General features: G+C 39.0%; 1 protein-coding gene across 3 annotated transcripts; it reads right to left on the bottom strand.

Annotated features, from left to right (window-relative positions):
* Positions 1 to 1151: 1151 nt before the first annotated feature.
* On the bottom strand, positions 1152 to 16466 carry LOC100716113 (zinc finger protein OZF-like). 3 transcript variants are annotated; one of them, XM_063230428.1, is made up of 4 exons: positions 16201 to 16466; positions 6977 to 7103; positions 6728 to 6788; positions 1152 to 3225 (listed from the first exon to the last, which is right to left on the bottom strand). In XM_063230428.1, exons 2-4 carry the CDS (start codon positions 7062 to 7064, stop codon positions 1752 to 1754), a joined length of 1623 nt encoding a protein of 540 aa, XP_063086498.1. In that variant the 5' UTR covers positions 7065 to 7103; positions 16201 to 16466; the 3' UTR covers positions 1152 to 1751. The 3 variants fall into 3 exon arrangements, with proteins under 3 accessions (XP_063086498.1, XP_063086500.1, XP_013003661.3); XM_063230430.1 differs by having other exon boundaries at positions 16208 to 16464; XM_013148207.3 differs by having other exon boundaries at positions 16324 to 16464.
* Positions 16467 to 16862: the final 396 nt, after the last annotated feature.

Raw genomic sequence — 16862 nt, 5'->3', positions numbered from 1 at the left:
CTACATGAAGATTATTTCCTGACCAATAGGATTGTGATTTGCAATTGTTTTTTAGACAAGTTTTTTCCTTAAGCTAAAGGTTTTTCCTTAAGCTTAAAACTTACAAAGCCAATAATTCTCATGAGTTGTTTTCCTTTGAGTCGTTATTTCAGCTTATTAGGTAAAAATAATGATGGCTGTATATGGTGGTGGGTGCCTGTAATCCAAGCATTTGGGAGACTGACACAGGATTGCCATGTAAGTTTGGATTAATTGGTGCGTTCAAAACCAGCCTGAACTGCACAATGAGACATTGTCTCAAAAAATATTATAATTGATTACCAAAGATAGAATGGAATCTCAAATTAGGGAATAAAAGCATTTGCCTCATTACATTGAATAGCAATCATTCTCCCCAAGAGCTTCATTGCTGACAAAGATTCCTTTAAAAGTGTTATTGATAAATCGTAACATCATGTATAATTTTGTAGAGCTTACTATAATTCATGATGTCCTTCTGAAGACAAGTTATGTATGGTCCTTATGGCTTGTAGCAATCAGAAACTCAAGCTGGTTTGGGCTAATTTTGGTACATATGGTGGAAAATTACCACCAAAATTAAAAGTCATTGCAATATAAACAGGAAAGCACAATTTTGATGGTAAGAAAACAAAATTCTATATAAATGATAATATTGGCTCTAATATGAAAAATAGGCAAAATTAGGTACATGATGTAATGTACAGTATTGGAATATAAGCAAGTATGATGCCTTGATATGAGAAACACTACATGATGATCTACAAGTTTTGTGAAAACAAGTCAATCTTGTCAAATGTGTTCACAAGGCTCTGAAGACATATCTTATATAAAGTATGGCATCAAATCAAAAAATGCCATTTGTTGCACAGAATAAGAGTACACACATCAAAAATTTAAAACCAAGGTAGAGACAAATCCTAACAATTAACAAAAAGCAATTAATATTTTAGTAACCTACACCTCCCAATTTTCGAGACTAAACAAAAACTGCATAAATATTAATTCAAAGTAAAAAAATACATTTTGTGGCTGGAGGTATAGCTCAGCTGCATAAGCACCTGCCTTGTAAGCAAGTGGTTGTGAGTTCGATCCCCGGTACCGATAAAAATGAAAATGACCAAAAAAAAAAATACATTTCAACTCACCATGCTTTATTAAAACAGTACGTATTAAGCTCAGAGAGAAAAACTGTGCCACTATGTTAGCTTGCCATTTTTTCATGAAAAACTGCAGACACACAAGGAGATATTGAAGTGATTTACTGAAAAACCTAATGTATATACTTTAGGATATTGCTATCTGGTATTTTATTTTTAAGAAATACATCAAACTTTTTGTATTTATTATTCCTACAGATCTTCACTACATGAGAAATTTTCACAGGAGTTGAAAGTAGGCTTACATACCAAGTTCCTCCTCAGTGAGACTTCTTTCATATGTTTGATGATGTGTTTACCCAAAGCCGTCCCATATTGCTTGCATACATAGAATTTCTCATTTTGAGTTTTATGTCTTTGGTAAATTCCATGAGTGCTGTTTTTTTTTTTTTTTTTTTTTTTACAGTGCCTACATATACAGAATTAATGCTGAGTATGAGTCCTTTCATGACTTTTACAATAGCATTGTGTACTAAAAGCTTTCCCAAATTGCTTACATATGTAGGGTTTCTCCCATGTGATTTCTTTCATGTATTTTAGTCACCTTGTGTACCAAAAGCTTTCCCACACTGTTTACATACATAGGGTTTGAGTTTCTCCTTGGTGTGACTTCTTTCGTGTTTGAAAAGTACTCTTTCTTGTGAAAACTTTCCCATATTGCTTATGTACATAAGGTTTTCCCCCAGTGTGAGTTCTTTCATGTTGTTTGCAATGATGACCCCTACTGAAAGCTTTCCCACATTGCTTACAAACATAGGGTTTCTCCCCAGTGTGAATTCTTTCATGTATTTGACAACCACCTGGTGCCCTAAACGCTTTCCCACATTGCTTACAAACATAGGGTTTCTCCCCAGTGTGAATTCTTTCATGTACTTTACAAGCACTTTGTGTACTAAACGCTTTTCCACATTGCTTACAAACATAGGGTTTCTCCCCAGTGTGAATTCGTTCATGTGTTTTAAAACCATTGTGTGTGCTGAAAGTTTTCCCACACTGTTTACATACATATGGTTTCTCCCCCATGTGAATTCTTTCATGCATTTTACAATTACTTTGTGTGCTGAAAGCTTTCCCACATTGTTTACACACATAGGGTTTTTCCCCATTGTGAGTCCTTTCATGTTTTTGATGATCACCACGTGTGCTAAAAGCTTTCCCACACTGCTTACACACATAGGGCTTGGGTTTCTCCCAGGTGTGACTTCTTTCATGTGTGTGACAATTATAGGATCTGCTAAAAGCTTTCCCACACTGCTTACATACGTAGGGTTTCTTCTCAGTGTGAGTTCTTTCATGTTGTTTACAATGTTCACGCCTACCGAAAGCTCTCCCACACTGCCTACATTCATAGGGTTTCTCCCCAGTATGAATTCTTTCATGCGTTTGACAATTACTACGTATGGCGAAAGCTCTCCCACACTGCTTACATACGTAAGGTTTCTCCCCAGTATGAGTTCTTTCATGTTTTTGACAATTACTACGTATGCTGAAAGCTCTCCCACACTGCTTACATACGTAAGGTTTCTCCCCAGTGTGACTTCTTTCATGTTGTTTACATTGTTGACGCCTACTGAAAGTCTTTCCACATTCCCTACATACATGGCGTTTTCCCTCATTGTGGTTATTTTCATGAATCTGAACATCATGGGGAATGTTAGAGAATTTCAAATTTTTCTCACATACAAAGGTCTCTGTAAGGTGAGTTTTTTCACTAAGATCAGAGTAGGATTTCCCATACTGACCATAGTCATAAGGTTTCTCTCTAGTCTTTGTCTTTGCATCCTTCTGAAAGGAGTGGAGATCACTGCAGGTTCTTTCATGTTTATTATACTTATCCATCTTTTCTTCTGACCCCATATACTCAGATGTCTTCAGTCCAGATTGAGCTATGGTGGGCACACCATGCAGGGACTTTCTGCAAGCAAGACTTTTGGCTGGCTTTAAATCAGTTTGTTTCATGCGTGTATTAGCATCTGGAGTCCAAAAGAGTATTTCTTCATGCTGATTCCAACCTTTATTTTGACAGTATTTCTCTACCTCTTCATTTCTGCAAGAAACAATAATTATTAAATGGTTTGAATAAATTGTCTCCATGTTAATGATTTACTACAAGTTCTGGTTTGAGGCCTCCTAAGAAATTTTGACAATGAATGCCCTGGAGGAAGCCTTCAAAACAGCCATTCTCGAGTGATACTCATTTGGGAATTTTTAAATAGGTATATTTTGAAATACAGAAGGGTCGTTTCACTTTGGGAAATTGGTACATACATGTAGCACATATTGATCATTTTGATACTTTCCCCTATCACTCTTACCTTTCGCTCCCTTACCGAATTCCCCATTTCAAAAAAGTCAGGCTTTCCTTTTTTAATTGGTTCATCTTCTTTTTCCTGACTATTTTATTCTCTAATTGATATTACAGTTTCTCACATAAGTGACTATGTGACATTTCATTTTTTTCTTTCACCTACGTTTTATTGGTAGACTTTAGATATGCATAATGATCACACTCATCACCCTGGTACATCACACTTGTATGTGGTAAATCTTGCTTCTTGTTTTCTTCCCATTCCCCTCCCTTCTCTTTTCACCCCTCTGCCCCTGCTTATTTGCAAAAGCTTTGTTTCTGTTTTCCTCTTTCTATTTTTTTTGTCCCTTTCTTCATCAAAGCCCATTTTTAAAAAAATTGTATTTAAGGAGAAAAAGAAAAGAAAAAAAAAAAGCAGAGAAAGGTACAAGTTATACAGATTTACAGAAAAAAATAAACAGTAGGAAATCACTAGTTACTGGATTACATTTTTTCATCTCAGAAACAATTGTTCAAGTTACAAAATTAAAGCTTATAAAGTGGACATTCCAACAGTGAGACTGTAAACAGTTCTGTTCAATGATCCAACAAAACTCAGTAATATCATTATCTATCTTGTACACTTAAATATACATGCAGTTATATCGTTTAGAGCACTTTCTTTTCCTCTCTTTTGTACAATGACAATTACACGTTTTGGGTTTTGTTGGTCCCACAGCTCTTATTACTTTTTTGGAAGACAGTAGAACCATCAAAGCCCATTTTGAAGCAGGCCAAGACCTATGTTTTTTGCAGCTTCTTGCTCCTATTTTTCCTCTTTTCTCCTCTCCCACAAGAATGGAGAACCCTAAAAATGGTAAATGAATCTCTGCAAGACAAGTGTTATCTCCACCTAAGCAGGTACAGATAAAACATGACAAAACATGACCCAGGGGTAGCAGGCTTTTCTCATCTCCCTCACACCTCTGCCAAGTAAACCCCACAAACCCAAACAACCTTCACTTCCACTCTTCAGAAATGATGTTGGGAGTGCAGACTGCTACAGCCATTGTGGAAATCAGTACGGACATTCCTCAAAAAACCAGGACTGGAAGCTCCATTCAGTCCAGCTATTCCCCTCCTGGGTATTTTCCCAGAAAAATTGCTAAGGTCATGTCACAGCGCTATATGTGCACCCATGTTTAGAGCAGCACAATTTGTAATAGCTAAATCTTGGAAACAACCAAAATGCCCATCAACGGATTTGTGAATGAAAAAGACGTGATATTTTTATGTAATGGAATATCACTCGGCTATAAAAAAATGAGGCATTTATAGGTAAATGGAGACAATTTGAGACTATCCTCACAAGTGAAATAAATCAGACTCGTATTTGTAAATATCACACTGTCTCTCTAGTATAAAAAATAAAAACTGAAAGAGTAATAACATCCACAATGTGTGATGCTGCAGTAATGAAAGGGAAGGAAAGTGCCCTAAAGGACATTTCATTTTCTGTGTCTGACTTATTTCACTACACGATACAGGATGAAGGCCACTCAGTTTTTCTGGCAGATGACAGTATCATTCATGTTTATGGCTGATTATATAGCATATTTTTTCTTTTCCTTTTCAGTGCTGGGAGTTAAAAGCACTTGTAATGGTTGATCTGTTGTGTCAACTTGAGTTTAGAAGTTTAAGGGACTCAGCAGAGGGTGAGGGTCCTGACTGTGTAAACATCCTGAGCCTGTGCAAGAGGACAGCGTGGAGATGGCCTGGGTGCTACACTCACTCCAGCAGGTGGCAGCCTGCTCCCAATATAAGGCAGGAAAAGAGGCTTGCTCTTGCCCTGCCTTTGGCTCTTGCTGCCTTTGCTGTCTCCTGCTGCCTTGACACGTGTGCCATGCCACCCTGCCTTGGCACCAGCTGAGTACGGACTGAAATCTCCACAAACTGTGAGTTAAATATACTTTTCCTCCCTTCATTTTGCCTGTCAGGTATTTTGTCTCAACAATGAGAAAAGTAACTAAAACACACTGGGCTACATCACCAGTTATTTTAATTTCTTAATTTGAAAGAGATTCTTATAATGATTAAGTTGCTCAGGCTAAACATCTATTTGGTGTTCTGCTGAATCAGCATCCCAGAGTGCTTAGAATGTCCCATCGCACTGAGCCTGTCACAAATTGACTTTGTTTATTCATACAATGGTGGATATCTAGGTTGATTCCAGGGCTTAGCTGTTACAAATTGTCTGGTTTGGAGCATACACAAACAGGTATCAATATAAAATGCTGACTTTATTTCATTCCCATCAATATTGTTGAAGGGTACCTCCCAGCAATGATGCAGTGCCCTTTAAGAATTTTTAAAAATTAATGGACTCAATTCTCTGGAGAATGGCTTAAAAGCACTTGATATTACAACACTAGTATTCATTTGCACTTTGAATACTGCTTCAGGGTTAGCACTTCTTTCCTTTTTCTTTTCTTTTTTTTGAGACAGGGTTTCACTGAATAGTTTGGGCTGCCTCTGTCTAAATGCACTACGCAGCCGAAGTTGGCCTCAAACTTGTGGGGATTCCCCTGGCTTAGCCTCCCGAGCCTGCAATCACAGGCATGTACTACCACACATGGCTTAAGGTTAGCAAATTTTTAGATACTGTCTCATATTCACAATATAATCAAAGCCTGAGGATGACTTTCTGTCAAAATTCATTTCCTTTCATATATACCTGTATATCATACCTAAGTGAAATTTCATATGCTTTCATGAAGGTGATCATGAAAGAATATTTCTTGTATGTCAGATAGTATCACTTGTTGCATGATATCAGTACTAACGCAGTTTCCTATATTGGAATATTTCTGTATTTGGTTGTCAGATTACACATACTAAAATTATATACATTTTGTTGATACTTCTAGCTTATCTTTTATTTTCTTTTTGGTGGGGGGGTACTGGAGATTGAACTCAGGACCCTGTGCTTGCCAGGCAGGTGCTTTGTCACTGAGCTATATCCCCAGCTCCCCCAACTATATACAATTTAAAGCATATTTGTGAGATGAAATAAATTTGAGGACTGGAGATGTGGCTCAACAGGAGAACTCTTGCCTTGCATGCACAAGGCCCTGGGTTTGATTCTCAGCACCACAAAAAATACAAACATACATAAAAACATGGACACATTTCCCTGGTTGTGGAATTGCCATTCATATACTAACTCTTGAGTAACATTCCTGTTCTTCTGAGTGCAAATTACCTTAGATTTCTCCAGGAATTTTTGTATTCTTCTTCAACTTCCTGGTTGCCCCAAGCTCTTCCTGAATTACAGACACAGAAATATAAGGAGACACTCTTATTACATAAAAATGAATACATTCCAGTTAGATTCATAGTGTAATGTAACCAGGCCTCAAATATTCTTTAAAATGCTTACACATTCTATATAATGCAACTGCATGAGCAGAAATGTTCTTTTGATTGTACAAATGAGAAAGTGATTCCTTACTTATGGCAGCCAAGTTCCTAAAAGTTTCCCTCATGACGTCTCTATAGAGCTTCTTCTGGGACGGATTCAGCAAAGCCCACTCCTCCATAGTGAAGTTCACAGCCACATCCTGAGAGGTCACTGCTTCCTAAATGATCACACATATATTTGTTGAAGCAAAGTTGAGATATACAGGCTGAGATATTTCAATTACTCTCATAAAAAGTTGCACTGAGAGTCAGGTGTGATGGTAGATGTCTGTAATCCCAGCACTCAGGAGGCTGAGGCAGGAGGATTTGCACGACTAGTACAGGTTACACAGTGAGTTAAAGGTCAGCCTGAACTACATAGTGAGGGCTTGTCTTAAACAAAAAGAAAACCAAACAATAAATCCCAATCTTTCAAATATTAACTCTGACTTGGTCATCACATTTATGTGTATGTGCATTTCTTAGGCAGCAATTCTGATGCCAGACTGCCATTGACTGGTAAAGCAACAGTCGAATGGGAGCACTGGTTCTTCTGCTGGGTCACCGCACACATACCGCGCACCGTCTCACAGGCAGAGCTCACAGAGGGAGGCTGCAAGATCAATATCCACAGAACACGGAGGCAGATTAGTATCTAACGAATGATTTTGAGAGGCCATAAGTAAATTTCTTTTTTAAAGACCAGAATATATTTATTGAGAGAGAGAAAGCTTCTGTCTGAGAGGGATCTGAGAGGGAGACAGACGGGGTCCAAGTGGGTTGCCCGTAAATTTATTTTCAAATCTTATTATTTATGGCTCTGCGTCTTTGATTGTACTTACTCCTACGCAGCCATCTTCACAGGGTGAAATTTTATGTACTCAGTCTCAATTCTGAGCACACACAAATACCCACAGCCAGCTGAAAGTTGACCTTTGTGTCTTCTCAACCGTTCTTTTGGATTCTAGTGTGTATTACTTACTGAGCACTAAGCAATTCTCCAACAAAAAATAGTGGGCCCCAAATTAATGTACCATGCAGGGTGACCAAAACTTTGACAAATTCAAAGCGCACTTCTGGTACACTGCTTCAAGTGAAGACTGCTGCCCAAAGCATATGACGCTGCTTTTCACTATTCTCAAGTTACTCATGGGTGGCATTTGAAGTCACACCAGGACCACAAATGAATATACTGCCTCAAATGGTTTATGATAAAAAGGGATGAGTATTTCTACTGTGTCAAAAATCATGACGGTCTCAGGTTCTCTCCTCCATTAAAAAAATTATACTATACACAACTAATGCCAAAGGCACAGACATTTATCTAGGGGAAGAAAGTTCCAAGGATGTGTTGGAATAGTACCCACACTCACAATGGAAAAAAGTTACAACACTTTTGACATAAAAACAAATAACTGATGATGTTTAATTCAACCAAGCATGTCATCATGGTATAAAGCTGTGCTTGGTGAGCCACAGCTGTGATCACGTCATTCTGGGAGGCAGAAGCAATAAGATAAGAGCTTTAGCTCAGCATAGAGAGACTAGTGTCAAAATTCGAAATAATGGTAACTAAAACTATAAAGGGCCTCAATGCTTCTTAGAGCGAAGGTCCTGGGTCAAATCCCTACCAACACAAGAAATACCTTATGCGCATGTCTATTTTTGTGTAATGCCCTCCCCATTACACCCAGACAATGCTGCCAACAAATTTTTAAAGTAATAACAGAGACAAAATTTCCATTATGGCTCAAGAATGATTAGGTGAACTTAGCAATAACAAAAGAATTATTTATATAACTATACATATATTTTTTCTTTTCTTTTTTCTTTTTTGGTACCAGGGATCGAACTCATGACCTCATGCTTACCAGGTAATCATTTGAACCACAGAGCTAAATCCTCAACCCATTTCTTTCTTCCAAGACTAAAATTCTGAGCCACTTTCAAAATGAAGCCAGCATACAGCCTGTTCTGTAATTCACATCAATAACATTTTCAAAGGAGAACCGGTAAGGAGCCTATTTCCTGCCCACCACCATCCGCTGCACAGAACACCTGTTTCGTGCTAATAGCTGAAATCCTTGGGCCTTCCTCCAGCTGCTCTGACTTCCTGCCTTACCTCATTCATCATGTCATTTGAGCCAGGGTCTCACTGTGTAGTGCAGACTGGCCTTGAACTCACTATGAAGCAAGGCTGCACTTGAACTTCCAACACTTCTCCTGCCTCAGCCCAGCCAAGTGCTCAGATTACAGGCGTGCCCCACCACACTTAGCTAGTGTGCCATTTTAAAAAGAATGTCTACAAACTACCCAGGAACTATCGCAATTATGTGACAGATGGTGCTTCTCTATCTCCTCACCCATTCACAAGTCACTTGTGGAGGACTTTCAGGAGACTCAGAGTTTGGGATTAACAGTCAGCCCTTTCTGGAAACTGTTCTTCATAGCAACATTTTCATCTTTCCTCCTCCTTCTTTTTTTTTTTTGGTACTGAATATTGAACTTGCAAGCTCATGCTTGCCAGACAGGTGCTTATGCCACTGAGTTAAATCCCTGGTCCCCATCTTTCCTTCTTTATATTGATAACTTACTGCCCATTTGGGGGCATTCTAAACCATGAGAAGCAAGTTGTTTGTTTGTTTGTTTATTTATGGCATTGCTCTGGATATAACAGTAGTTGGTGCAGGCTTGGCTAAGTCCCTAACATCGAGTCTCATAACAGGCAATATTAAACATTCCTTCCAATTTTTATGCCATTTATAAAAATTCTATATATAGTACCTTTGGGATTGTGGAGAAGTGTTTGGGAATTTGGAACTTACTGTCATCACAATCAAATCTGTGTGAGACTCTAACAAATTTAGCATAATTAGGAGGTTTAGCCACTTTCCTGTTACTGAGATGAAATACGCAATGCCAGAAGTTTACACTGGCTCAGTTTCAGTCCATGGTCTCCTGGGTGCAAGGTGGAAACATGATAGCAGAGTGGCACTGTGGAGGAGAAGATACTCAAACCATGCAGCCTGGAAGGAGAGAAAGATGGGAGGGCTGCAAACAAGAATCCTTTTCCAGGCCTCACCTGTAGGGACCCATCTCCAATAGGTCCTCGCATTCAGATACTGAACTCACCAATGAGTGAATTCACTGATGAAGACAGGGCCCACAGAATCCAATCAGCCCTGAAACTCATGAGACACTCAGGAGACATTTTAGATGTAAAGCGTAACACCTGGTCTGCTGCTGGGAGAGAAAATAGGGCCCCCAAAACAGTCTGGGTGTGGGTGCACAGTTTCACCCACACAGAACCTCACACATGCATCAGGAGGACCCCTAAACCTTCCTGCTCACTAAGCAGCATGGTGAGCAGCAGGGCTGCAGGTACTGAGCTGGCAAAGGCAGGCTTCTGGCCATGGCGAAGGCAGCTCACCGGGACAGGATGCCGTGGTGCTGGCACATGTCTTGGCCACACCCAGACGGTTAGAAAAGACCAAAAATGTGTACAAGTAGCAGTTGACATGTAGGAACAAAGATTAATTGCCCGATCCAGGGAGGCCCAGATCCTGGCAAACCTCATTCTGCCCACTGCCAGCCGGAAGCTGGGCATCCCCCACATGCCCCTCTCCTGTGTTGGACCATCTGGCCTTGCTTCATCACCGTTTTGAGGGCTGATGGTGACCCAGCACCTTCCCGTGCAGTTACAACTGATAATAGTGCATGAAGGGAGACCAGCTGCAAAGAGGGACAGATGTGCAAAAGGCAAATGCCGACACAGAAGGGCGAGGAGAGCAATGAATGGAAGCAAGGAAGAGTCAAAGTAGCAGCCAAACAAAAAAGGGAAGACAGAAAAAAGAAGCAAAAAAGGAACAAGAAAAGAAATAGGAGGAGATGGCAAGCAGAGAAGACAAATGGATCGGAAAAAAGGAAGAGATACAGAGGTCGGTGTGAATGTATTCACTGCACTCCAAGCCTCAAAACTTCTAGGTGAGGGTTTGCGAGGACAGACCTGTTTCTTCTGACGCTTGTCACTAAGGATAAAACTGACAAGCATTGTTGACCTTCTCTGTCAGACTCTGCAGAGTGTCGGCTGAGATATTTAGAATTTGGTCGGGAAATAACTGACAAAGGAAAGCACAGAGAACGTGGCACACACAGTGTAGGACATCCTGTCCATAGAGAAGGCAATCTGCTATCTTTCAGTACACGAGGCCCTGAAGACGGCAGATAAAATGAAGACACAGATGAGCATGATTAGGACTAAGCAACTTATGTGATCACCCACATGATGGACAGAATTTCATCTGCACATGGCCCCCTCGTGAGGGAAAAAGAGTGAGACAAAATCTTAGATAACATTAGACTCACACAACACAACATAAAAATCTAGTATTGTCACCATAATTACCATAACTGAATAAATCTCAGGATAGAGCCACAAGTCACAGAGGCTAATACGTACACTGTAGCTCATATTTAGGCAAACAGACCAATAGTGGGCAGAGCCAGTAACAATGAGCAAGACATGAGCGAGCAAAAGAGAAAGAAGGGCATCAGGTGAGTCCAGGACACACAAGTGACCCAGCAGTGCAGGCACGACAGGTTGACCACCGCCGAGGATGACACTGAGCACAATGTTCGAGATGGCAAAAGCAGACGACAAGGACACGGATGTGTGCAGCCTGCATTCACTCTAATGAGCAGATTTCCCTGCAGCACCAACAAGGTCATCAAAAGCACCACAGGACGGAGCAGGATGGAGCTGTCACAGGAGAGCCAAGAGGCCAAAACCAGCCTGACACAAGGTTCAGTACTTCTCGACAAGCAAGGCTGTTGTATCTGCTGAGATTCAAACAGAGTAAGTGGGGAAACTTAAATTGTGACAAAGAATAAATAGCAACTTGTAACTCTATGCTATTCACTGTCTTGCTAGGCATTTTCCTCATCTATTCTGTTACAACAGCCTTAACATTCACTGCCTTGAAAGCTAAAAGTGAGACCAATATATTAAATTCTTAAGCCAAAGTTAAACAACTACCTGAATTTTGTTGACACTGACTGTAAGAGAGGGCATGCATTTGGAGCACTTCAGACAGGCACTGGTGACTGGGTCTAGGAATTCTAATAGGAAGCATGTTCTAGAAAATATCTGTTTTGTTTGGGTATTTAATATAATGTATTCTCTAAGAGTATTCATTGACTACTTCAATGTTTTTTATTTTAAACCTGTAATATTTAGCATTCAATCCAGGTATCTTATTTCCTATTGAAATGAAGGAAAATGAAACATGCTCTATACTTGCAAATTCAGCTTCTTGGGAGACTAAAGTAAGGGGACCACAATTTAAAGGTCAAAACAGCAACTGAGCAGGAGATGGTATTGGTATGAAACCAAGGGAGAACTGCAAATATCTTATAAAATTTCTCTGAAATTCAAGTAGTAAACGGCACATCTTTATTCAGATAGAAATAAACCTATAGACATATATAGGTAGAGGATTTTGGTGGCAAATTATCATCTATAAGAAATGCAATTAAAAACTTAATTCTAATGCACTTAGAAACATTCTGACAAATGGTATTAGATATACTTACCCCATGTATAAAATAAGAAATAAACGTTTTTCAAAAAAACCCAGCCATTTACAAAAAATTCTGTTAGGACACAAGAAATTTCCCATCAATTACAAAGTATAAATAGTATGTAGATTGTAACAGACAAGTACTACAAATAATAGGGAAGGAGTATCTTCATAATTCTAACTTGTTTGCATTTCTCACTGGAGGGATGGAGTACTGGACCTCAGTTGCATCAAGCATGCAGTTTACCACTAAACTAATTATTACTTCACTTGTGGTTTTGATGCAAAATATATGTGTTTCATTATTTGGATAGGGTCTCCCTGTGTAGTTCAGGCTGGCCTTGACTTACTGGTAGCTCAGACTGGCCTCTAACTTGTATTGATTCTCCTGCATCTTTGTCTGATGTGCTGGAATTTCAAACATGAGTCACTATGCCTAGCTGCAAAATATAACATTAAACAGTTTCAACAGAAGCACATGAAATAAATGTAGACATGCATAGAATTAAGTAATGACTTTAGCATAAAATGTCAATACTTTCAATTACATATATAGCTTTTAAGAAATATATTTAGCAAGATATTTGATGAAAAACACAAGGAATAATTCATGAAACAGGAATAAATATATTGGAAAAGCAGCTAGGTGTAGTGGCATATACCCGTAATCCCAGAACTTGGGAAGCGGAAGCAGAATCGTCACAAATCTGAGGCCAGCCTGGCATTCCTTTGAATTAGCTAGCTCCCTGAATGCCAGCATTACAGATGCAAACCACTGCACCTTTGTGAAAGTGGATATTATAAAGAAACAAAAAGTAGAACCTAATTGTTATGTAATGAATTTTAGATGGTAGAAAAATTCTCAGAAATATAAAATTACAAATTTGGCAACAGAAGAGGCAGACTGTGGAAAATGACATAAATTGGCAAGTAGTCAAACTGTTATTTTAAAAAAAAGCTTTTCTTTATAAACTCATATCCCATTGAGTTTTCCAGTGATTCACTGAAATTTTTCAGACATTGATGAGGATGCCAGTTGTATCTGTACAATTTCTCAGGATGAATATATTGATTATATATAGCAAATATATATAAATGTGAACATTATAATAAATATGGTATACTCAGCTGGGCACAGTCTCAAATGCTTGTAATCAAAAAAGAGAAAGAAATCTCTGCAGCTTATGTCACTAGGGTAATGCAATCTGTATGTAAATCCAGACATACTTACAAGAAAAGACAGACATAGGCCCATTACCTGTGTGTATGCAGATTTTCAAATCTGCTAGATCTTTACCTACCAAATTCTAAGGGTATATTACAAAATCTAAGGGTGTATTAATCTTTGCATGTTGTTTAGTGAAAGCTTGGGTCCCTAGCCTGCATGATGCAGGTTCAATCTAAGTCCCACACACAGGGAAAAAAGTAACTATATGTTAATGAAGTTGTGTCTGTTCACCTGATGATGAAACTCATCACAAAAAAACAAAGAAAGAACTGATATGATTATTTGAGTCCTGACATAAGTATTTTCTAAAACTCAATTTTTGTTATTTCTTACAGGCTTTTAATGAAGAGAAAACACCATAATGTGATAAATAACTTAATAACTTGATTCTAAAACCAGCAAATGTTACAGTGAATGAAGACTCAGGACATGAATTACTTCAAAACCAGAAATAACTGAAGGACATTCAATATCTCCAATATTCTGTCACATGAAACAAAAATTCATGTTTTCACACAGGACATATAGGCAAGACAGATAAAAAACAACAATAGGCTTGACATTAAAGATAAAGATTTCTATGCATGAATTATGAAAGAATCAAGACGTAAAATTCGAAAACAGTAACAGGGAGACTCTGCTCCCAAAGCCAAGATCAACTGGAGAAAGTCATGGTGTACCTCTCACTTTCAGTATTCATTGGAACTCTCCCAATACAATGAAGCTACAGGATACACAATCAGAACCCAAATTATAAGGAAATACAGCTCTTGAGCATTTTTGGTCTCAAGCTCTGTACACACAGAAACTAGAGAATTCTAACAGCCTGTTGTTGAACCAGTTTTTAACTGATTGGTAGTGAAAATACAAAAAAATTTGTTATCAATAGAATCAGTGCAGGAATGTTAATATACCATGTGCATATAAAGATCATTTTAGGGAAAACAACTATTTTGTCAAAAAATACATTAAAGTAAAAAATTGAACTTCTTTAAAATTTTTGCAAATACTTCTGAAATCTGCCTTGAAAAAGGAATCAACTAGATCCTGCCATCTGGTTCCTCACTCAGTCTCTGCCAATATGACTTCTGTTAAGGCACACGCTGCCTCCCTCAATCACTGTGAAGCAAGGACACTACTGCCAACTAGAAATAACCTCACACTCCATCAAATTTAAAAATTACTTAAAAATTATTGTACCTCATATTGACAAATATTTAAAAAGTCTACATCTCAAAGAGAAAAATCATACATACAAATGAAATTGGAGATGACCTGAATGTCAAGAGAATAATGTAGAGACTCGGATTTGACGATGCAATATGCTAAGAATTCTTTAAATTGTATATGCAATACAACTATATTTATAATGCTAGCAAAGCAACTCTAAATCTAACATTTATTGGAATTCTTTTTGAAAAACAAAGGGCAGTGTATCAAATCTCAAGTAAAGGAGAGAGATATCCTTTTCTACAATTTGGGAGATGACACATAGCTGCAATCATTTAAACCTGACACTCAACCAACCTGTAGACACTAAATGTATAAAAAGTACAAAGAAATACATGTTTTAAGTAACCAGAAATTTTGATAAGGCCAGTAGTAGAAATCAAATATAAAAAATGATTCATCACTTCTATGGTGGTAAATTGGTCATTTTATATGCAAAGTTAATCTTATTACTTCACATTCAAATGTCCATTATAAGTAAATACAAAAAAACATAAAATATGAAAGAAAATATGAAAAATACTCTATCAGAAATCTAGATTAGATATGGTGGTGCACACCTATAATCCCAACATTCTGGAGGCTGAGCCAGCAGGGTTGCTGAACTACATAGGGAGACCCTGTCTCAGACATCCAAAAGAAAACAATAAAAACAAAAGCAAACAAGACAAAACCAAAAGAAAACAAAATCTAAGAGTGAGGAAATCTTCAGAAATAAAATTGTAAAGCAACTTTTGGTAAAGGGACATTGAAGATACAAGATATAGTTTAGGTGTTTGCTTCCACAGCACGTCGCTCCTAAGTCAAAGCACCCTCAATGTTACACCTCTGTTTGGATTCTCATAGCCCATATTAACATATAATATGACTTTGGTAATATGAAGAAACATTGGAAATCTGGATTCACTGTGAATACAAAAAGGCAGAGACCTAAAGCGATGGGTTAGGTGCGTGAGACCCTGCATCACAAACATTTATAAATGTCAGAATCTCCAGGTCTGCTACTAAAAGGAACGATACCAGAGACCTAGCATATCACAACTGCACCCAGATCCGACCCAGATCCAACAGGGTCTCCCAAACACCTTCCCCCCGGCTCTCCCCAGAAGGGTGTTTATGAGGGTGTTCCTCGGGAAACTCAAGACAGCGTTGTGGGCTAGGCATGTCACAGTGGGGGCAGGATCCTGGAAACCCAGAAGTACCCCTGACCCAGCACAGTACAAAAGAGACAAAAAGCACCAAAGACCAGGAGATCCTCAGGGTCCGGAGCTAAGCCGTGGTTCCCCGGAGCTGGCTCGGGCCACTTTCTTTCAGACCTCCTCCCGATTCCGTGCCATCCCTGGCTTCCTCCCACAACATCACCATTGCGTGGCTTCAGGATCTCACGGAGACTTTCCCATGCAGAGTGCAGCCAGCAGAAATCACAAAAGGTAGCACAGTAACACCAGAGACTCTACACAACGTGCTCCAGCGCCTCACTTTACCGCCATGACACCGGAAGAGCCCTCCTACCTCGGCCCTGATTGGACAATTCATACAGCCCGCCTGTTTACCGCTGATTGGTTCCTGCCCCCTTGCCCTCCCTCTAAATCAAAGAAAAATAAACTGCTGCAGGCATGAATGGAGCTCAAAAGGTGGGATGCAACCCAGGGACTTCCGGACAAGTTTGTTTCCCAAAATGTCAACCTCACCCCGCCTAATGGTAATTGAATTTAAGCGGTTTACTTCTGGCTTTTCAGAGTAGCCCCTGTTGGCTGGAAATGAGTAGATTGAGAGTGTGAAAATCATGACTATGAAGTCTGCTGACTCATTCAGAAATATTGATCTGTCAGTAGCCAACGCTCTGTCTGTTCCATTTTACTGTCCCTGCCTGTGCTCATCATGTTTTCTTACGTCAGGTA

Source organism: Cavia porcellus, unplaced genomic scaffold (assembly GCF_034190915.1).
Source record: "Cavia porcellus strain 051 isolate PalLab524CR breed Dunkin Hartley unplaced genomic scaffold, mCavPor4.1 scaffold_19, whole genome shotgun sequence".
Lineage (NCBI taxonomy): Eukaryota > Metazoa > Chordata > Mammalia > Rodentia > Caviidae > Cavia > Cavia porcellus.
Note: the sequence above shows the minus strand (reverse complement) of the source record. Positions and strands in the feature narration are given on the sequence as shown.

What these genes read in the sequence shown, in the direction of transcription:
- LOC100716113 (XM_063230428.1), bottom strand. Translation starts at nt 7,064, where the DNA reads ATGGAGGAGTGGGCTTTGCTGAATCCGTCCCAGAAGAAGCTCTATAGA. An exon ending in TAGGAACTTGGCTGCCATAA is followed by an intron (nt 6,789 to 6,976) that starts GTAAGGAATCAC and finishes TCTGTAATTCAG; the next exon opens with GAAGAGCTTGGGGCAACCAG. An exon ending in AATTCCTGGAGAAATCTAAG is followed by an intron (nt 3,226 to 6,727) that starts GTAATTTGCACT and finishes TGTTTCTTGCAG; the next exon opens with AAATGAAGAGGTAGAGAAAT.